This window comes from Macrobrachium nipponense, chromosome 8 (assembly GCF_015104395.2).
Source record: "Macrobrachium nipponense isolate FS-2020 chromosome 8, ASM1510439v2, whole genome shotgun sequence".
Taxonomy (NCBI): Eukaryota; Metazoa; Arthropoda; class Malacostraca; order Decapoda; family Palaemonidae; genus Macrobrachium; species Macrobrachium nipponense.
In genome coordinates, this window is record NC_087203.1 from 66,305,289 (window position 1) to 66,329,559 (window position 24,271).

General features: G+C 39.0%; 1 protein-coding gene across 1 annotated transcript in view; it reads left to right on the top strand.

The window, feature by feature from the left end:
* The window catches only part of LOC135222815 (DNA-dependent protein kinase catalytic subunit-like), a 763,170-nt gene that overhangs the window by 368,651 nt on the left and 370,248 nt on the right, over window positions 1-24,271 (top strand). Inside the window, exon 22 of the mRNA XM_064261121.1 lies at window positions 8,028-8,178. Coding sequence (XP_064117191.1) covers window positions 8,028-8,178 — 151 coding nt within the window. The remainder of the gene's footprint in view (window positions 1-8,027; window positions 8,179-24,271) is intronic.

The window sequence follows — 24,271 nt, forward strand, 5'->3', positions numbered from 1 at the left end:
GAGCACAGTTCTTCCGTTTTATATAGGGAACATTGAAATCAACCAACAATAAAATAGGCTTTACCACCATCTAACATGATTCTGATTGTGATTTTGACAATCCAGTAAAAAATATCCAGGTCTGTATTGCTATTTTTAGAACTAAAAAGTAAAAACTTTTTAACTTTAACCCATTCAGCACTGGGACTTACAAATTACGTCTTTTACGGTCCAGTAATAAAAGACAGCGACGTACGCTTATACGTCTTTCATCCCTCCTCGAAAAGCAAAGCTGTTTTCTTCAGCTTGGATGGTTTCCAGACACAGTATTGTATACGAGAGAGGTGCTGAAGCTCCACCCACAATTCATTCTTGCCAATGAGCGTCCGATGGACGTCGTGACTTCATTTTCATATGGGATATTAGGAGGGGTACTGGCCAACACATGCCAGTACGCCTCAGGCTATTATCTGAGGAGGATGATCAAGATTTTGTCCGTAAACTATGTAGATTTGAATTCTAGACCTTTTTCCCTTTTGATTGTAGATATTTTATGATTTTTTTTTGTTTTTTTCAGTATCATGTCAGATGATAGTTTTTCAGAGTAAGTGTCTTTGTACCTGCCAAATCTATCAGATGATGATTATAGTGATAGTTTCTTAGAGGATGACAGTGACAACGAGTGTTTGGAAGACATTGAACCTATTCTCGATGAGGGTTGGCGATTCGTAACTGATCCATCTTGTGATGTGGGCCCAGACCCAGCCCCCCCTGATTCACGGAGGGTGACAATGGAATTCCTGCTTACACACCAGATTTCACCTGCTTACGTGATGCATTTATTTTCTTTCTTTTTTGCGGTGATGTAATTGACAAACTGAATGCTCGGGCATAGGAGTACTTTCATTCAACGGGAAAGTGTAAGGTGAAAGGACTTCTATGGAGACCTGTTACTCGTGATGATATACCGTATATACTCGCATATCATGCGACTTTTGAAACCTAATTTTGAAGCTAATTTTAAAGGGGTCGCATCATAAACGCGGTATAAAATTAGCGTACCTTCTATGCTTTCCCAAATCGGCAGAATGCGATAGTTACTACCGGAGGAAAACAGTAGATCTTTTAAAAAGTCATGCTTTACTTGTACTTCACTATATCCAGTGATATTGTATGCATTCTCATATTACTATTGTATTTTAAAATACAAAAGAGCGATCATGCGCCATTTGCATTATTTTGGTTTATACAGCATGTTTAACTATTCTAGTCTAACCAACTATAATTTCCAAATCAGTTGATTAAGGCACAATACCGAAGGAATTTTTACTTTTTGTTTTACTCGGTAAAAGAAACATTTGTTACTTGAACTATTATTTTTATTTTAGGATACGCAGTCAAGTGAAAATTTATTAAAGTAAAAAAAATGCATAAAATTAATAAACTATAATCCTCCAAAGTCGCTCTCCGTGTCCGTATCATCAAATACTGCTCTGAATTCTTCGCCATCAAGGCAGTCATATTCGTCATCTTCCAGATCTTTGATCATTTCATCTTCATATGGAAGGTATAGTCTTGCCACCGTGGCGAGCTCTCTGGCGTGGCTTTTAAAGATCTGCCCTTATGCTAATTTTACAATAACAACAACTGCCCGTGTTTGACAGACCTTTGAATGTCCTTGAGACAAACCCCGAGGCTATAATTATAAGATTATAAGGGGTTTTCATTCCCAGGTACTTTAATCTCCTTCCTATTCGGCCCTGCTCTCTCTCTCTCTCTCTCTCTCTCTCTCTCTCTCTCTCTCTCTCTCTCTCTCTCTCTCTCCTAAATCCTCAGCTGTCCGAGCGAGAGCTTTTTTTATGGGACAACATAGGCCCGCATTTCGCATTTTCCATACCTAATTATTTTGTATACGATTGCCCTTTCTCGGCTGTGAAGTTGATGTCTATCCATGGCTGTGAGATGACCAGGAATAACTTGTAGTCGGTGTCAAAGTCACTCCACACTTCAGTCAGGCCAAAACTTTGTCATATCGCATTCAAGCAATATTCAGTCATTGTTTCTTATCTATTATTTTGTCAGAGAGAGAGAGAGAGAGAGAGAGAGAGAATCTGTTTGTATACGATTGTTTATTTTCTCACTCGTCAAACTTACTCTGTTATGCTTTATTTCATATTTCCTTGCTCACCAATTTATTCTATACCTACGATATTAAGAAATCAAGATATGTGTAGAAGGGAGAACTGCCTCCAGACTGTACAGTCAGTATGGATTTAAAGGCACGTGGAACTGGTTGAAATATTCGCAACAACACCAAAATGAGATGCCATGGTATAGAAAATCTGACTCCGTTTCTTGTTATTACATAAAAAAAACTTTATCAATCGTGAACTTACGTAATTTATCTAGAATTCTGCATAACGGAAAAGATAATATTTGATATCTGTAATGGGAGAAATGGTTTTATCTCTGTTGTTGTTATAAATTTGGCAGATATGCGATCAAACACGTGGGAGAACCAAAACAGTTGTTGTTAGTCGCCGGGGATATAAAGGTTGTGACCAGCAGACAGAAAGATTAACATTTTTCCAGAGATTAAAGAGCTGAATTTTGTTTTGAAGCTATGTCAACCGCGTTAGTAAATAGGTATCATCTTCTAAAGAAATTGTTTTTCTTTTCTTTTTGCGGAAGAATCTTCAAACCATTTTGCATTCAAAGTAATGAGAAGGAATCATTCTATTCTTCATGTAATCAGTAAAATACTTATTCACTATTAAAACTAAAAAAACTACGTATTGTATGCAAAACACACACATCATCGTTAGCTTCGCGTGTGTAAACGTTCATTCTAAGAAATTCACAGAGTAGTATAACTAACACCTGATTGGTTGGTTGGTAGCCATGGAGATCTGTTATCCAATGAATGCCCTCTGCTTCTGTTCTATTTATAGACATATGCCATGGATGGCACTAGTTTTGAACGTTACCATGTTCGTGATTTTCTGACTGCTGACGGCAAAAATTACTCAATAATTTTCTTTATATAATTATTTCTTCGTGAAAACAATAATATAATATGATCATTTTAACTTTAATGTGTAGTGGTATGAAAAATACCAGTGTGTCGTAGCGATGCGTCATCAATATAGTGGTATGAAAATACCACATGGTGTTGTAGCGATACGTAATCACGAAGCACAAATCCTTTTCCCTGACCATCCTCAAAATTTTACGACTCTTCAACTTCAAGATCGATATGGTGAAATATATTATATAGTCATACTTATTGTTAAAATTCACAAGTTGAACTGCAAAACATTATTATATTTTGATTGTCATGTACATATATTTTTTTTGTTTTTTGCGTTTTACGGAATGTTTGTTTTGAAAATAATAGCTATTAGTGAACATATGATATTAATCGTCCCACTATTTTGTTATAGGTGATCTTAGTTATCTCACATTCATTTAACAGTATTATATTAATATTTATTTAAATAAACTGTAATTAATAAATAACAATAATGAAAAACATAAAGGCAAAAAAATGTTTTTGCTGCAGTAGTGATGTTTGTTTGATTATGCATCTGACCTCACATTTCCGAAATCTGAAAAATTCCAAAAACCGAAACATCGGAATGTGTGTACTGCACATTTTTTTAAACACGCACACAATGTCTACACGTTTACTGATACCCGTTGGTGAAAGACTCAAATTACAGTATTTATTCCTGAGAGAGAAGGGAGAGAGCAGGAGGAACAGAGATGAAGAGGAAGAGAGAGAGAGAGAGAGAGAGAGAGAGAGAGAGAGAGAGAGAGAGAGAGAGAGAATGATTTACGACTCAAAGGCGTGTTATTTTTACAATTATTTTATTATCTTGGGATTCTTTTTTAATCTTGAGATTTTCTATTAAATTCTCGAGATTAGTAAGAAAATTACCGTAACTTGACTAGCAGCAGCACACATCTGAATGACTCGGCCATTAGCATGCCAAACCACCAACCTTATGAACTGACGCTCTCGGAAAAGGAACTCGCATGATACATGAGATACATGACAAAACCACTGTTTATTGGTGAAAATTTAGGGGTCGCATGATATGCGAGATCGCACATTACTCGAGTATATACGGTATATGTTTTTTATAGCTTGCTGATGATAATGGGGGTGAATAAACTGCCCTGTATGTATATGTATTGGTCACAAGATGCTGTTGCTTTTTTATTATTATTATTATTATTATTATTATTATTATTATTATTACTATTATTATTGTTGTTGCTATTTTTATTATTATTATTATTATTATTACCATTGCTGTAAACATTCATTGATGTATACGCTGCTTCTGTATGAAACCTAGGACTAACTGTTTTAGTAAGAAAACTAGTCTTGCTATTACTACTACTACTATTTTACCAATACTTACTTTACTACTTTTTCTGCTACTTCATTTCTACTACTTTACTACGATTTCTACTACTTTATAACTGTTTCTACTTCTGCAGTTACATTTTCCACTAAATATTCCTATTTTTCCAGTATCCTTACTATATTTTTTTTATTTTTTGACTGGGGTAAAAAATATTCATGGATATACGTATACTCAATGTTTTCACATAAGAATATAAAGGAAAAATATGAATAACATGAAATTTAGTGGGAGCAAGTAATGATTGATACTCGTGGTCGACAGGGGGTCTCATGCGGTATGCAAGCATTTGCAGCAGTGCAACAGGCCGGTGGCGAAGGGGTTAATGTTAAGGCACCAACAGTGTGTGTATAGTCAAATATCTTTCTTGAAGTAACCACAAGGTCATTAATATTACCATGTTGTCCAACAATACTACTGTATCCAATGACCCAGGATTTAACTCATCACCAGTCAGTATAAAAAGAAAATGCAGTAGAGAAGGTACTTCATAATTAACAGTAATGTTAATTAATATGTATAACTCTACACTATACTGTACACATGAAAAAGGTAGAGTCAATGCACACGATAACGTTAGGCAAAAGCTTTGACTAAAGGAAAGACTAGCAGTGGTTCTGGAGATGAAGATCAAAGATGAAATAAGAGATAAGGCCAAAGAATAAGCCACCTACCTAAAGACACTTTTACCCATTTGTTAAGCCTTGCAAACACCATTTATGAAAACTAATGAGCAAATTATGTAACAGGAACTTGGAAGGCCTCCACTTATGCTATGGCGTTATCCAAAAATATTATTACCCTTATTAGTTTAACTAGAACACCATATTAGAATACATATAAGGTAATTTGATTTTTCAGTAAAAGGGTGGTATACAATGTTGCTTTGGTCACTTAACAGTTGAAACAACTACGTACTCACTATATTCAGTCATGTCTGATACTCACACATTCGCGGATTTCTCTCTGGAACATTTCCCTGCATTATTCGCGGAAAATTCGCATATTCGCAGTGTTTTTCTGAGAAATATCCACAAATTCTTGTTTTTTATCAATTTCATCATAAAATGCACTTTTTGTGATAAAACTATTTAAAAAACCAAGTATAAAAATTTTTAGTGGGTTTTTCTTGAGTTTCAACTAACAATATAGGCTGTTTTCAGCATTTTTTAGGGGTTCTAACTATTCGCAGTTTCTAACTAGTATTCATGGGGGGGGCCGGTACACATCCTCCGTGAATACGGGGGGGACCACTGTATTCAACATCAGATTGTTACTAATCCTTGTAGGATCCTGTATTTTGTGGTTATGTGTCAACACTTATGAAAATTTTATTTAAGGTGTGCAGTAATTTGTGGTTGTAAAGTTACTGTATGAATTTCTTAAATTGATTGTAGATTTAATGAAATGTTTTGTTCGACTGATAAACAGTGTCATTCTATTTTCAAGGTATCTGTATAAATTTATTTTGGTTCTCCATACATTTTGTATAATCACAAGATGGGAATTCAGGTAGAAATTGCATAAGGCAGTAGCAAATGGAGAGAAATATTTCCATGTTTAAGGGGGCTGGCCAGAACCCTTATATATGGGGGTATAGGGCCAAAAATACAAAGTCATGAAAAAATTCATGGAGCTTCATATGCCAGTTGAGAATACGTATACGAAATATTTCGTCAAAATTCCTCTTACTTTTATAGTTACAGGGTAATTAGTAAACGTAACTCAATAAGCCAAAAACATTGATCCGTACAAGAAAATGCAATATTTCTTCTGTTATCATAAATTTTGATAATTATTGTCAAAGAAATTGTGAGCAATGGCATCTGTAGAGATTCCATGAATCGCAGAAGGGAAGTCAGTCAGCTACCAAGTTCAACCACGATTCAGTGCGAGCACAAACCCCAAATAGTCTCCACGTTTGAGTTTCACCTCAACATTCGCTTGCTTTTACGTATGTTTATCTTTGTTTCGGCAAGAATTTCATCATGCCAATGAGGAAAAGACAGGCAAAACATCTCGCTAACATACAAACAAACAAAATTCGCTCTAATATGATTACAGAATATCATAATATACGCAATATTAGCGTTGTTATTGAAGAGAGAAAGGGAGGGTTGCATAGTAAGTGACACCCCCGTCTTGCCTGACGCACACGTCACACTGCTCCAGGCTACGATCTTTGAGCAAAGGGATCTTCATTTATGATAAATAACATAGTTTTTTTTATTAATACCCAAAAAGGAATATGAAATTCATAATAATCATGATTTATTAACATTGTCTTTGTAAAAAGACAAATGTTAATAAATTCTCTTGCATTTACGTTTGTTTATCTTTGTTTCGGCAAGAATTTCATCATGCCAAAGAGGAAAATACAAGGAAAACATCTAGCTAACATACAGAAGAAGAAAATTCGCTGTAATAAGCAGAGTTTGTGAAGAAGAGAGAGAGAGTTGCGTAGGAAGGAGTGCCCCCGTCTTGCCTGACGCAGAGGGATCATCATTTATGATTAAATTATGATAAATAACATAGTTTTGGTTTATTAATACCCCCAAAAATATATACATTCATGATAATCATTATTTATTAACATTGTCTATAAAAATACGAAGGAAAAACTTTGAACGCCTGTATCTCAAAACTATACTTATTGACCTTTAAATATATCTTCTCACTTAGTTTTAAAGCTATAACTTTGGAATTTGGTGTATATTCTCGGAAATACATTATAGAACAATCAAATCAAGCCTTTTTTCCAATTTTTGTTTTGTCTTTTTTTATAAATTTTTTTTCATGATTTATAGGGTTTATTTTTTTACCATAATGAAAAATTCATATCTAGCAAAAAAATGACTTTTAGTAAAAATATTCCTCATTTGATTGGAGGTCTACATCAGGTCTATATATGGTAGTAATCCCAGGTCTTAATATTAAATATCAATGGAGGAGATAGAATTTGAAAAATGGTTATTTTTGGGATAAATCGCCCTGGCGTCACAAAACCGAAGGTCAGAGGCGAAAATCATATGCGGTTTTGAGATGTCCCATGTCACCTTATTAAGTGGTATGAATATCAAAGTCCTGTCCTTAAAAAATGGCATTAGCCGCCCGGCCACCTTAATCAGATGAAGGGTAAATCTGATGTAAGAGTGTTTATAGGGATATGATAATTATGGTAAAAGTTTTTTATATGCCTTTTCATTTTAGTCCCTAGACAGTGGGTCAGGTTGGCAATTTAAGTGAAAGTACTATAGTGTTTACATATGTATTTTGGTTTTAGTTCTTGTCGGTTGTGCATTATTTCTTAGTAAGTCATTAAGGCATGTATTTTTTCACTTACTTTATGTAACATTAGAGGAAGTAAATATATGTTTCTTATTAATTTCCATTATTTGTTAATACAGTACTGAGAGTTTGTAAATAGAAATTAATGCTGGATTACATAACAGGTGCTTCTAAATTTTGAACATATGATATAAATATTTTGTTGTTTACCACCTTTGATTTAGTAATTGAATTGTGGGGGTTTCAATAAGTACCAGTGATTATTTCATGCTTAGTACATATATAAAAAAATTGGCGATCATGAAGTAGATTTTTATTTTTTCTCAGAAATCAGCTCACCGTAGAATACCAAGAGATTTTGTTGAAGGAACATTAGACGATTTGTTGCAGTGGCTTATAAAGCAAATTGGCAAACCAAAGATGCTGTACCGACACAAGTGTTTGGAGCTTTTGGTCTCTTTAGCTCCTATAACACGAGGTAAGTATATTTTTTCTTTAGATTTACAGTGGTACCTTGTTTTTCTAATGTTTCTTATGTCGAACATTCCATTTTGTTCATGAAACTTACCTGTCAAATATATATATAGCTGTATTTTCTGAAATCCGACAGAATTTTAAAAACTCCCGACACACGCAGTGGTCGGCCAGGTGGTTAGTACCCATTCCCGCCGCTGAAGGCAGGTATCAGGAACCATTCCCATTTTCTATTCATAATTTTTCTGTCGCCGGTGCTGAAAACACCTGTTTTCAGTACCTCCGTCTTAGGATTTTGGAAACTTCATTGCCGCTAAGTATCCTAATTGTCTTTTGATTTATTTACTTGGATTTGTGGCTAGGCATACACTATCTTAAACATAAGATATCTGAGTCTAGTTAGGCAAGTTTCAGAAGGGGTTGTCTGCAAAGATAGGGTGTGGCTACCGGAAGCTTCGGTAGATCCGCACTTGGTATGTACGAGGGGTATGGGTCTTGCTTCTTTGTTGAGATTTGTCATGTAAGGAGTGTGAGACATTGTCTATTCCGTAAGGAAGACGTATGATTCGTATGTACGCAATTAATCTGTAAACATGTCTAATTCCGTAAGGAAGACGTATGATTCGTATGTACGCAATTAATCAGTAACAAAAGTCAGGGTAGTGAACCTGCTAACCTTCCTGTAGACTTTATTTTGCCTAACCCTGTAGTATGGCCTACGGGCTATGAATATGTCTACGAGAGGTGCTCGCTCTCCTTCATTGCTGTGAAGAGTGCTACTTCTGTAATTGTTACTCCTAACCCTGTAGTGTTGCCTTCGGGCCCTAAAACAGTGTCTGTAGAGGAATTGCCCTTTCTCTGATACTCTTTCGATTCGTAACTTAGAATCGAAAGTGCTTGCTTTAGAGAGCAAAAGTGAAGTGACTCCCAGGACCCGGGGAGGGAGCATGTCGAAAGCCGAAGGAGGGTTACAAGGAACCCCCACCGATCTGGCGTGCCTTCAGCAGTATCTGATGAAACTCTCCAGACTGCCAAAGTGCGTGCGCGTGCACGAATCCTGAAGGATTGCTTCTCGTCCTCCGAAGCGTCCTCCCCGTACAGGGGTTGGAGCTTTCGGAAGGACTCGCGCCCTCTAAATAGAAGCTTTATAGAAGAGGACGCTTCACGTCTCTCTCTCTCTCTCTCTCTCTCTCTCTCGTTATGCGTTTCAGTGAGAAGTAAGAAGGCGAACGTCGCCTGAACTCGTGTCCGTCTTTCCACCGAGAAATACGTAAAAGAAGTCATAGTAGCAGGAAGCTTTTGAGAGCGGACGTCCGAGCTTTATTACTGTCAGAATAAGAAGGCGTTCCCTCTCGACTTGGACGGGACGCTTGGATGGACGCCAAGCGCGCACCAGTGGACGCCGAGCGCGCGCCAGTGGACGCCGAGCGCGCGCCAGTGGACGCCGAGCGCGCGCCAGTGGACGCCGAGCGCGCTCCAGTGGACGCCGAGCGCGCTCCAGTGGACGCCGAGCGCGCACCAGTGGACGCCGAGCGTGCACCAGCGCACGCCAGGTGTGTCGCCTGGCTGAACGTTTCTGTTGAACTCTTCAAGCTCTTGTTTCAGATTTGGGCCTAAAGAATTTTTACCTCTACCTTCGGTGATACCTTCTACCTCACCTGCAAAGAATGTGAAGTAGGCAGTGCTTCGGAGGAAGCTTAAAGTGAACAGACAACTTCTTCTTCGAAACCCAGCAAGACATCGGGTTTCGTGAATTCAAGAGGTCTCTGTCAATTAATATTGCTTTTCGCATAGGTGGATGGAGTAATGGAAAGCTCAAGGAAAGATCTCGTTTGCTCTACCGCAGTCAAGACTTTGTGATAAGGCAGTTATGGGTTATGTAAAAGCTCGACGTCCTACACGTCATGACGCTCGACTACTTTCGGTAGGATTCTTGCAAAAGCACTCATCAAGAGGACGCTCTTCAGGAAAGCGCAAGACAGGACTTCCTTTGCCATACTGCCAATAAATTTAAGTTGCAAGCTTTTTAGTCCATCTGAATGGGCTTTTCAGATGATAGATTTTGTTAGTTCCTAAGTTTGTCCCGTAAATGGGTTAGTGTCGGGTCTCTCAAGTTTTATCTACATAAGACTCAAGAAAGTCGAAGTCATTCGGGCAATCTGCAGTGTTCCGAAAAAGACCAGACTTGCCCATATTGAAGAACACCCTGGCTTTAGTGTTAAGGAGTTCTTTCAAAAAATGCTCCTTCATTGTGTTTGCACAAAGATTTGAAATCTTTTATCTGAATGCTCACGAGGTGAGGGCGCGGCCTCGGAAGCATTTCAACAGAGCATGGCACTCAGCAACACCCTGAGTACCATGTTTTAGCGAAGCAACTCTGTGTTCACTTCACACTCCCTGCGAGATGTGAAGATGGCATATGAGATCTGCTGCTCGCTAGGGCCATACGTGTTTGTAGACACAATCTTGGGGGCAAGAAGTACCACTCATCCTATCCTGTAGAAAATGGTTAGGAAGAGCTCTTAATTTAGTTGTTGAGTCGCCGACAACGGCGACTTCTTAACTCTTAAGCCTTAGTTAAAACACCTCAACTTTGGCTAGGTTGGTCAGGTGGTGATATTAATATATATATATATATATATATATAATATATTATATATATAGATAATATATATTATATATATATATATCTATATATATTATATATTTATTTTACTTTTTAGCCCTCATGGTATGGTCAATATGGTCTAGTCACGTCGTGGTCTCGCCCCTGTTGACAGATCATCTGGAGTGTACCAGCTATATAGGTCTCTACCTCGCTGGCAACTCTAGTAGCACAAGCAGACTTACGTGGCAGTAACCACGAAGCCAGCTATGCTAACAGGTGGAACCAAGATGTAAATCATCTGCATGCATTTGTTTCCCAAAATCCTTCTATTCTGTCCCTTCCCACCTCCAAAGGTGGGATTCAGCTATATATATATCTGACAGGTAAGTTTCATGAACAAAATGATATTGTTATGATACAATAAAGTTTGTTCATACTTACCTGGCAGATATATATAATCAAGTACCCACCCACCTCCCCTCAGGGGACAGTGGAAATAAAAATTATGAATAGAAAATGGGAATGGTTCCTGATACCTGCCTTCCAGCGGCGGGAATGGGTACTAACCACCTGGCCGACCACTGCGTGTGTCGGGAGTTTTTAAAATTCTGTCGGATTTCAGAAAATACAGCTATATATATATCTGCCAGGTAAGTATGAACAAACTTTATTGTATCATAACAATATCATTTTTCAAATGTAATTTTCAAGAAAATTTTGTATAGTTTGTTGAACAAATGCTCATACTTCAAGCTTGTATTCGACGGTCTACTGCGTTCTACGTGAAAAACTGTATTTACATGTTTTTTCATTTACAATATATAGTTTAATGATACCATTTTCAACAAAATAAATAACAGAATAAAGCATTTCAATATAAGATTTAGCATAAAAGATGTAGAAAATCGTATGTCACCAAGTTGACGTCATGTTGCGCTGCTGACTTGAGACTGAACGAGGGAGTGCTGGTATGTTGAGGAGAAAAGGAGAGGAGAGTTGAAATATTACTGTATGTATGTAAAAGCAATAACAATTCACATAAAAAAGGGATTTCTCAATAAATTTAGCAATGATAATAAAATATGGCAATAATCAAATGCAATACAGAAACAATGAAAAAGTCTTAATTGAGCCAGTGTTTTGTACGCTGAGTGAGACAGTATAGTCGAACAATATTCAACAAAATAGTAAATGAAAGAACAAAACTCTTCACAATAAAATCTGGCTTAAACGATTAACAAAATCTTTCGTCATTGTGGTGATGCACAGCTAACTTGAGGTAGAGGGAGGAAAGTTTATATTGCAATACACTCCCTGAACACCTGAATTAGCCCTGGTCACTGACCAGCCCAAACTATATCCTCACATATTTACCCACTTAGTGGGTAATTTTAACTGTCAGCATTACCAACGCTGCAGGTAAAATCTAGTCAAATGAGTTACCTGTGTTACTATTGGCAACGCTGCTGCAAATACCAGCCACCAGAGGCTTGCCTCTTCAATTTGGTCTTTGTTCGCATGGAGAGCAAGATGTATTCCTGCTCCCAGCAAACTTTTGGTCTTTTAGCCCGACCCTCAGTGTTTACCGAGGCCTTGGTAGGTTTTGATATCCTTGGGTTTTGTTTACGATGTCTCCTCCGATTTCCCTGATTCGGATTGTATGTTGATTGGTTTTTGGAACTTCTCTGTTATTGTTGGGAGGAGATGGTCGAGCCTCATCAAGGAAATCCTTGCATCAATCTCTACTTCATCAGCCTCGCCTCCAACAGCTGCTGGTGGAGATGTCGGCATGCTTCGTTCCTGTGCTATGTGCAACAAACGACTGACATTCTTTTTTTTGTAGCTGTATGGAAGTGCAATGCATGTCATACAGAGAGGTAAAGAAGGCAAGGATTAGTTCATTAGATCACTTAGAGGACTACCAAGAGCAAATAGAAGATAGTGGCAAAATCACGAGAGTTAAGCAAGGAAGAGCTAGAGTAGGAACGGTTCAGAAATTGGAAGACAGAATGTCTAATTTGTATGCTAATTTCATGACCAAGCTAATTGAAATAGAGTTAGCAGTAGTAGTGGTGATACTAATCGTTCTCTTTCACCTCCCCTGCCTGTTCCAGAATCAGCCCCACAGGGTGCCGGGGGTAATGGAGAACAATAAACCTGGAGGGTAGGATCTACCGGCCCTCCCGGCTCGGAGCAGGCAGAGTTAGCAGTAGATTCCCCTTAAGGTGTAAGGCAACTGGTGTAAGGTCTGATGTTTTTAGCTTTAGCTCAGAGTTAAACAAGCGAGGACAATGCCATAGGTACAAGGAAAGGTCGTAGGTTTAGTTAGGAAAGAAATCAAAGAGGAATGTGACTTGGGTTCGATTCCGCTGTTGGTTTTGATATGGGTTTGTCTTTAGTCCAATTTTAATTTTGATTCCTGCTTTGAATTCTTGGCAACAGATTTCTAAGCCTGTGGTTGGTCGTTCGGAAGTGGTTCAGGTTTGTCGGGCCCGGAAGTGTTGAATGGTGCTCCTTCGTCTTCGAAGGTTCTTTTCCTTCTATGAATAAATTTTGTTCGTATTGTGGTGGTAGTAATTCTGGTGGTCAGGTTCTCAATTTGACTATGCACATACTGTATGGTAGTATATCAGCGTATTCTGTCGGTTCAATGCATATTGTCTTACAATAATTCGGTACGAAGAGAAATTGAATAACATTAATGGGTAGCCTAACGTATATGATAGTATGCATTTACAGTAGCCTAGCCTAAAGTATTCTCTATACTACATATCGGTATAGTAATTATTAATTTTGGCTAATAATTTAGGTTCAATGCATTCTTACTTCAGTTAATTGAGTAAAGGTGTAAATTGAACACAAAATGAGAATCAGATCGTATGATAATTCAGTACAAGTGTAATTAAACAAGAATGAGAATCATATTCGGTCCGACTTCAGCATTATAACGTTATTATATATATCATCATATTAGCGTAGTATTAAATATTAACATAGTGGTCAGTTTTGCTTGGAATCAGCTGATGGCGAATACAATAGCTAACCGTCGGCATACAGCCTTATTGTATAGGGGGTGGGGCCTAGGCTGGTAACAGATGCCGACTAATCAATTTCCTTCGTTCAGAGGCAACTTCCTTTCTTATAACATCTTGTTCTCACCGAATGTTCTTGTTCCTATTTAGCATAAAAGAATATAGATACTTCACTTATAGAAAACGAAGTCATTTTCATTATACAACATGTTTTTAAATAAAAATTGACTGTATTGTGAACTAGATTCTCTCTCTCTCTCTCTCTCTCTCTCTCTCTCTCTCTCTCTCTCTCTCTCTCTCTCTCTCTCTTCATGTTAATAGATTGCGTAAATCTTGCGATTCCGTTCATTCTAACCCTTTTCATTGGTAATAAGAGCTTTATGCTAGATATCGTATCAGTGTGAAAACAATAGTAATGAGCTCTTTTATGCCAGTAATTTTGTTTCAATTTTCTCATCTACCATGGCTGTTTGAATGTATTTCAAAGTTGTAAGTTTTATTTATGTTGATGAGGCATATATAAGTCATTAGCAGCCTGAATATTACTTTATCAGATTCAGCTTCATATTGCATTTAAAGTTAAAATTGCCAGGATGATCTCGCACCAAGTGAAGTTATTGCATAGTTCACATTGGTCCTATTATACGTATATAACATTATTTATTTCATGCCTACAGTGAGTGTTTCTCTTGTGCAATGGTTGGAATACAGGCAAATCAGATGTGGTTGCCGGGTTCGGTTGTATTAGCAAACTAGTTTCTCATTCGGTTGTTCTTGGCTATGCACATTTGTACAGCAGGTATAACGTTAAGATAGTATACTTTCATAATTCTCTTGAACGTACTTTAAACATATTTAATTTGAAGATCATATAAAGATATGTATGTAGGACAGTTGCACATTGTATTTTGGCCTCTCGTTGCTTGATTACAGGCTGCTCCTCGCCCGCTGTGCACGAAATATGGGATGTGTTTTTCAGGATGTTGTCGTCCATTATTAATTGATAATCCCATCGTAAATCGAATTATAGTAAGACAGGTATCGTAACTTGAATACTGCCTGTATTTACGATCATGTCTTGGAGTTTTTTCCTCAGTTGTTAATGATGTTTGCGGAGGTTATAAGTGGAAACAGAGTCAGTCTAGTTTCTTTCTCCACAAATTATGGCCTCTTCTGCTGCTTCTGTTTCCTTTCCCCCAATTTCTTCTAAACTTCTCCTAATAGCTTTGTGTTACACAATCTTATTTATCAGTTCATTCCTCAGGGTCTTCTCTCGTTCATTCTGTTTCCTTGCCGTTAACACAACAAAGCAAAGAACTTTCATCAGTTCAGTCCTGTAATTTGTGGGTTTTGGAGGCTCCCTCTTTCTCTCCGGAGTTTGGGGAGGCAGTACAGTTGGTAGGGCTGTCTTCTTAGCACCTTCCACGGGTCTGGACCGGTAGTTCTCAGCCTGCTAGTCAGGAGGTTTCACAGGTAGTTGCGGAGTCTTCCACAACTCCGTATATTCATTCTTTACTGAGTTGAGACTTAATATGTCCTCTGCGGTTCTTGCGAGTGCTACGGCAGTAGGAGATTCGTCTTCACCATTGTCGACTGTGTCAGTGCCGGTTGTGTACTCAGCCTCTCCTTTCAATAGGGTAGCTGGTAATCTTCCTTCTTCAGTTTCCATTTTATGCTTTCGGTGTTAAAGACATATCTTGCCTACCGCGGTTATTGCTGGGGCTACGGCAGTTGGCAGTTCGTCTGCGCCATCATTAGTAACGCTTTGCCCTTGTCCTCCTTTCGTTAGGGTAGCTGATAATTTCCTTCGGTTCTCGTTGGTTCCGCAGTTTGTAACCTGTCTTTAGAGGCACTTTTGGTGCGTGTGGCACAAGTTGGGTTTCTCCACCCACACAACGTCGGCATTAGGTGTTCCAGTGGTTACTCCGAGTGTGAGTGTGGCTTCTTCCTCTTTTCTCTCTTGCTTCTTTTTCAGCCTTTTCCTGTGAATATTTCCATTAATCCTTCAAGGTGTTCAATGTGGGTTCGGCCTTGTTTCTGGGGTTTCAGGGAGTACTTCCTTCCCTCACTCGATCATTGTAGCTTTAGCTCCAGACTCCCATCTAGGTTAGTATTGGTGTAACCGGTGTTTGTTGGATCGCGTTTTGCGACCTCTCCGCTCTTGGGGGGCGTTGCTCGCCCATTGTAGTCGGCCAGGTGTCATGTCATAGTCACTGGCTGGTGCGAGATTTTGCAGACAGAGAGACTGGCTCGAGGTTATGTCATCGTCTTGGTTGGTACACGTTTGGCGCAACAGTGTGTGGTTGGCTCGTAGGGGTGGGTGTTCATCACCAATGTATATTCGGCTTAGGTTTAATGTTATCGTCTCTGGTGGTAAGGGTATGCGCAGTTGAGCGAGATTTGCTCAGGGTTATGTCATAGTATTTAGTTCTCACACGATTTGCAGAACTGGTGACTGTTGGCTCTTGTGAGTGGGTGGACAGCGGTCGGTCAAGTGTTACGTCATCCCCTTGGGGGGGTGTGCGGGATTGCACAGTCGAGTATGACTTGCTCAGGAGTTTGTCATCGTCTTGCTGGTATATTGTCGGTATAAGTTCCGGGTTCTTGCATGCTGCTCTTTAGGGGGTTTTGGTCTGTATCCTTTTCCTGTTTCGCTGTGGTCGGACAGGTCTGACAGACAATACCCTTTGAAGAGAGAATCGGGTGCTAGTTGTGGGTTTTTATTTCTCCGGTGAAAGCTAGTATAAACAGATGGTGGACTTTTTCCATTCTCTCTTTCCACAGTCCTGGCTCCGGAGGAATCTCACAGTTAATTCAAGTAATGTTTGATACGCTTTGTTCAACTAAACTTCAAGTAAGCTGATCTGGTTTCGACAAGTCGGGCAGTTTTTGGGGAAGACGACTCTAGGCTAGCATCACTTTATGGCCGATTAGACTGGATTCAACATTGCTTCTAATCGGGAATGTTCTGTATGAGGTAGCAGGTAACCCCTCTGCTGGTGTCCGAGTTCCAGTTTACGAATCTGTTGAGGCTCTTCACTCTTGGGTTCCTTCATTGAGTCATGTGGTAGGTGTTACAGATCGTGAGGCTTGTATTTGGAAGTCACCTTTCTCAGCCAGTCGGAGACCTTGTCCCACTCTGTGGATGTTGTGAGAGTTGATGGGTGTTTCTCAGATCCTGGATTGTTTGACAACCTCTTCACTTAGGTTTTGGGGGGTTCGCATACCAGACTAACATTTCGGCTAGCTGTACTATGTTCTTCTCAAGGAAAGGAGGGACTTCTTGCTAAATCATCTGCCTCTACACCTTCCGGACATTTTTAAGAAGAATCTGTTGAAAGCGCCTCTTGCGGTCGGCAACAGTCTTTTAGGTACAAGATGGCTCCTCAGTGGTCAATTTCGTATCGTTGTCGTCGTCATACTTAAGAGTCGCAGCAGCATCGTGGGATGATGGTATAGCAGTTGATGAATCACAAATGCTGCTGTGTCTAGTTCGAACTCTCAAATTTTATTTGTCACGTACTGAGGAACTTTTACCTCATTTGAGAATCTTACTTTGTTTCCCCTAGGTGTCCATCTTGTTCCATTTCCAAATTGCAGTTAGTCTCTTCTTGGAAGGGGTTGTAGTCAAGCGTCGGTTGGTTCTTCACCGCTTTTGGAGCATTGTAGTCATTGCGGATGGCTACCCCTCAGCTTTCGGGAGGAATTTTCGGTGTTGGCGATCTTGTAGGTCGTTATTTGAGTCGGTGTGGATTTTCACAATGCTCCACCTTACGGATTTTCAGTTTCTTCAGAGAAAGGTTACTCGTTGGGTCATGTTGTTGTGGTAACTCAGTTTTATAGTTGGCTTGGTATTGTTAGGATGTTAGAAGTTTAGGTAGTTAACCCTTAAACGCCGAGCCGGTATTTCCGAAAGTGTCTCCCGTATGCCGGCGATGTTCGGGAGTGAGCGCCGAAGCGGAAAAAAAGTTTTTTTTTTTTTAAATCACAACACGCTTAGTTTTCAAGATTAAGAGTTCATTTTTGGCTCCTTTTTTTTTGTCATTGCCTGAAGTTTAGTATGCAACCATCAGAAATGAATAAAAAATATCATTATCATATATAAATATTGGAATATATGACAGCGCAAAAAAAATTTCATGTATAATTGTATACAAATCAAGCTGTGAGAAAAACGGTTTTAAAGCTAAGGTTTATAACAAATTGTAAAACTATCAAAGCAACACAGAGAAAATATTATCACAATATGATGCATGAATTCGTAACACGCAGATGTAAAAAAAAGTTTTGTAAAAAATTCACCATAAATTGAAATATTGTGCTGGAGACTTCCCGTTTGTTAAAAAATGAAGGTAATTGATTGAATATTACCAGACTGTAAGTGTTGTAGCTTACAATTGTAGTTTTCGACCATTTCGGTCGAGTTAAAGTTGACCGAAGGTCGAATTTGTTCTATTTATCGTGATTTATATGAAAATATTTCAAAACTGATAAAAGCTACAACCATGGGTTGTTTTTTTTGTTGTATTCTACATGAAATTGAACACATTTTCATATATAAAACTTTATGTAACGGCTAATATAAAACAGTGCAAATGTTATGACAATCGGATGAAAGAATTTCTTATTTTTTCGGCAGTTACCGCGCAGACGTGAGGAAAAAGTTTTGTTCAAAAATTCACCATAAATCAAAATATTGTGCTGGAGACTTCCAGTTTGTTGCAAAATGAAGGCAAATGATTGAATATTACTAGAATGTAATAGTTTTAGCTTACAATTGCGTTTTTCGACCATTTCGGTAGAGTCATTGTTGACCGAAGTTTGAAATTTTGTCACTTATCGTGATTTATATGAAAATATTTCAAAACTTATAAAAGCTACAACCATGAGTTGTTTGTTATTGTATTCTACATGAAATTTCGCACATTTTCATATATAAAACTTTATAAAACAGCTACTATAAAATGGTGCAAGCAATACGACAAGCTGACGAAAAAATGTCAGATTTTTTCGGAAGTTACAGCGCGGATGTAGAAAGTTTTTTTTACAAAAATTCACCATAAATCAAAATATTGTGCATGAGACTTCCAATTTGTTGCAAAATAAAGGTAAATGATTGAATATTACTTAAATATAATATTGCATTTTTTTACCATTTTGGTAGAGTCAAAGTTGACCGAAGGTTGAAATTTTGGCACATCGTTATTTATATGAAAATATTTCAAAACTGATAAAAGCTACAACCATGAGTTGATTTTTGTTGTATTCTACATGAAATTGTGCATATTTTCATATATAAAACTTTATGTAATGGCTAATATAAAACGGTGCAAACATTACGACAATCGGACAAAAGAATTTCTGATTTTTTCGGCAGAGTTACCTCGCGGATGTAAGGAAAAAGGTTTTTTCAAATATTCACCATAAATCAAAATATTGTGCTAGAGACTTCCAATTTGTTGCAAAATGAAGGTAAATGATTGAATGTTATACAATTGCATTTTTCGACCATTTTGGTCAAGTCAAATTTGACCGAAGGTTGAAATTTTGGCACATCGTTATTTATATGAAAATATTTCAAAACTGATAAAAGCTACAACCATGAGTTGATTTTTGTTGTATTCTACATAAAATTGCGCATATTTTCATATATAAAACTTTATGTAACGGCTAATATAAAACGGTGCAAACATTACGACAATCGGACAAAAGAATTTCTGACTTTTTCGGCAGTTACCAGACGAACGTAAGGAAAAAGTTTTTTCAAATATTCACCATAAATCAAAATATTGTGCTAGAGACTTTCAATTTGTTGCAAAATGAAGGTAAATGATTGAATGTCATACAATTGCATTTTTCGACCATTTCGGTCTAGTCAAATTTCACTGAAGGTTGAAATTTTGGCACATCGTTATTTATATGAAAATATTTCAAAACTCATAAAAGCTACAACCATGGGTTGTTTTTTGTTGTATTCTACATGAAATTGCGCACATTTTCATATATAAAACTCTATGTAATGGCTAATATAAAATGGTGCAAAAATTACATCAAAGTGACGAAATAATTTCTGAGATGTGTCGCTGATGCTTTTTAGTGCAAGAAGAAAGCAATTAACGCATGCGCTTCTGGGTAATGTTTGTAAACAAAACAACAGCTTGATCTGTGAACTCCCAGCATCTTTCAAGGTGCGTGATTCAAAAGTTTTTGCCAAATAGACCTATAACTATTTTTCCACGAATTTTTAAAAAACTTTTTGCGTCTATGTATCATGCGTCAATTAAGCACCCAACAGACAATTTTCGTCGACGTTTACCACGTCCAATAGGCGTTTAAGGGTTAATGATAGTCTAAATGAACTCGAGTGTTTCTGTTAGTCAAGCTTAGACTATGTGTATTGTTTCTTTAGGCCCTCATTGTGTATTGTTCCTTTAGGCCCTTGAGGTTAGGCAGATCCCGATGGTCATGTTGGAATAACTACAACTTCTTCAGCACAGTCATCTGCGTCAGTGAGTAATAGAGAACTCGAAGGTCCTGCACTCTCAAATTCTCCTCCATATATGAGAGGCTGAATAGCCACATGGGAGGTTCATCGTTTCCCCTCCATACATGAGAGGTATAGAATACCACATGGAAAGTTCTTCAGACTCAGGCGGTACCTTGGACACAACACTGACAGTAAGGCACTTCCTCTGCAAGCATCCTCACCTACCGAGTTGGACAACTAGGTGAGGAGATTTGCTTTTACCTCCATGAATAATAAGTATAGGTTACCACATGGGAGGTACTTCTGACTCAGAGGGTACCCTAGACTCAACACTGATGTTGAGGTACTTTATTTGCAAATATCCTCACCTACCGAGTTTGATAATTAGGTGAGGATACATGCATTTATACATGGTAGGTTGATTATGAGTTACCTGCATATGCTCCGTGGACAGGTCGAGGTGAATTAGATTGATCCCACTTCCGTTAAAATTTTGTTAATCAGGCTAATCCAGGTGTTCAGAGAGTGTATTGCAATATGAAGTTTTCATAATAAAACTAATATTGTAGTACTTTTCTGAACACCTGAATGATTCCCACCCTCCTCCTCACTTCAGTTTGACAGTGAATGATTCAATTGAAGAGGCAAGCCTCTTGTGGCCGGCATTTGCATCAGCTTTGTCAATAGTAATGTAGGTAACTCATTTGACTAGATTTTACCTGCAGTGTTGGTAACACTGACAATTTATATTACCCACTTAGTGGGTAAATATGTGAGGAGGTAGGTAGGGCTGGTCAATGACCAGGGCTAATTCAGGTGTTCAGGTAAGTATTACAATATTAGTTTTATTATGAAAACTTCATATTTTTGAGGAATAATGAATGAATGATTCTAAGTTATCGTATGTCATGATATTATTGAGGAGAGAAGAAGAGAGTAAAATATTTTCTATGTGTATATAAAAGCAGTACCAATTCACATAAAAATTTTTTAAATTTTATTTCACAATAAATTTAACATAATGGTAGAACATGAATACAATCAAATGCAGTACAGTATAAAAAAAAAAAAAAGGTCTCACTTGAGCCAGCGTTCAGTGCACTAAGAGTAAGACTTACCAGCTGGGCTGGGATGATTATTCGCCCATCTCTTTCTCTTGCACTTGGTTGCCCATATAACTTTTTTTTTTTTTTTTTTTTTTTTTTTTTTTTTTTTTATGGTAAAATACCTACCTAGTGACAATTGATTTTTACGATTTTTTACCGCTGTAAAAGTAACTTGGCTCTATAATAAACACACTGGCGCCATGTTCAGCTTCTGTGTGGCTTCGATTGTTTGTTTAAACGACTTCCTTGTGAAAAGTGATTTAATCTCTTTCCTTTCCTTGCATTCTTTGCTTATTACTTATTTGTGTTCAAAATTCTCATGTTTATTTTAAATTCTGCCATTTGCCAACACTAAATTGATGTATTGAATTTCTTTCATGCACTTAAGATCCAAGTGTAAATACATTAACAATCATGCACGTTGAATACTCTCTCTCTCTCTCTCTCTCTCTCTCTCTCTCTCTCTCTCTCTCTCAGACACAATCGGACACATATCCTATCAATTCCTTTGATTATTCTTGTCATATGTGAATAAAATTAATTTTCTGGGCTCAGCCCGTGTCGCTTCGTGAAATATCCTTTTAGTTCATATTTCTAAGGTAAATATTGCTAACATTACCAGAGAAAAACTAAAATGGGATGTCAGAGTATTCTGACTCGCTCACCCTATAAAAAGAGGGTGTCGGTATGGTTTCTGGGGCGAGTGAAACCACTACCACGGGCCTCTTGTCATTTAGATCCCTCCTACACAAAATCCTCCTGCTAGAGAGAGCTGATACACAGCCCACGCCAGCAACTACTACTACCAGCGCTCCCACGCCAACACGAGCGCCTCTAGCGGCCATCCTTTTCGTTAGCAGCATCCCGCACACACATGTTTTTTCTTGCTGTGATTTTGTGCTTCCGTTTTGGATTTATCTTTAACCATGGAGCTCCAAGCCATCGCCGCAGCTAAGTTAAGTACTGCCTAAGTGTTTCACGTAATTTTAGCCAGCTAGTGCCCGTTTTACCGCTTTTATTTAGGTTTATAACGGTGCTCTCTGCGACATGGCTACAGGCTCGCCCAACCGGCTCGCCTCGTGTTTCATTATTCAGGCTTCTTCGGTCTCCCATACCATTGTAGCTATGGCTTTGCAGTATTTATGATTATTTTGCGTGTTGTGCAAGATGTGCTATTCTTTTTATTATGGGAATGTAGCTCGATGGAGCTTATGCCTTATTACCTTAGCTCAGCGTTCATGCACACATGTACCTTTGTCTAGGTCTGTTAGGCATTATAGGACATATGTCCTTTCTCTTTTTAGTCCTACTACCCTGGCCGTCGCCCTCCGTTATCACGTATCGGCAGAGGCCAGCTCCCGAGTGGTTAGGTGCCCTCCCTCCCAGGTCGGTTAGCCTAACCTCTCTAGGACACTACTTTCTCTTTTACTGATGATTCCTTCCTTTCTGCTATGATAACTATGTTTAATTTGTTTATTTGTTTTGCATGCTAGAGACAGTTTGAGGTAGCCTAGGCTACCTCAGTTCGCCTGGTCTTTCTGACCGCGTGGCCCTACCACGTTCACGGTGAACCAGGCGATCGCCATGAGCCACCGGCTCAGTCCCCCACCCTGCCTTCCCTCCCCCCTCCTAGGGGGGGAGGGGCAAGTATTGCTCGCTCATGTTGCCATGGCAACCATCCGGGCTCTCTCCCCTCTTCCTCTACCTGGAGAGGATACGAGAGTCAGTGGGAGGGGGGCATTTGAGACTGTCTCTTCCTACCGTTCTCACCCTGGGTTCCACGGGGGTGTCTCCTGTACACTCGGGCTCGGCTGGCCACTCACTTGTTCGTGCTCAGACCTCCTCAGGTCCCTTACTGCTCTCTCCTACCCCGGTCACCCCTCTTACCCACCGCGTCAGCGGCGGGCTCCGCCAGCTCCGCCAGCTCCTAAAGGGGGTGACGGAGAGAAGCTCCATTGCATGCATCTCTATACTGTTATTGGTTTTTGTTATCATTTATTTATATATGTTGAATGTCTGGAAATTCTGCTAGCCGGCGGAGCGCCTGCTCACCAACCGGGTTCTCCCCCTGCCTGCGAGTTTTTCCGACGGCGGAGCTGTGCTCCCACTAATTTTATTGTGATTATTTACTGGTTTAGCCTACTCATGTTTCTCCCCGCCGTCCCCTGTACTCCTCACCCAGGCGTATAGGCTGGTTACTAGTTTGGTGGAACTCCTTACCCCGGTGCGCCGGAATTTTCTAACTAGTATACCAGACCTATTGGACACTCACCACTACAGGAGAACAGGAGAAGGTTAACACCTATATTTCCACTCCGGCATCTGACGGAGTGTCATATCTCTTAACGGACTTGCCCTGTTAGTCAGTGTTGATACTCATGTATCTGTTCACTTACAGGCTACCCATTGTCAGGAATCCAGCTGTAACGCCGTGTTGCAGGACCCCTGTGGCCACAAGGTCTGCCGGACCCTCGCTGTCTGCGCCATCCGCTATGGGGACATAGCGGTCTGGCACCATGAAGCCTGCTCGATCTGTTATGATCTTGTGGAGCAGTTTACCTCCGGTGTAAGTATATACCGGAGTTTATTTGCTATATAAATTTGACTATGCAAATGCAGTCTTATAAGAGATACAAAATGATATATTGGCTTATATTGTTAATCATAGAATTTTAGGCTTTCATTCTAGGGCTAACAATAACCCTCTCTTCTAAGCTACCGCTGTCAAGGATGCCGCATCGGCCACCCTGAAGGCCTGGGTCGGCGGGTTTAGCAAGAACATGACCAAGGGGCAGCCATACATCCTGGACAAGAATATGGCTGTCCGTCTCTTCCCGGGAGGCAAGTCCACCTGTTACGTCGAC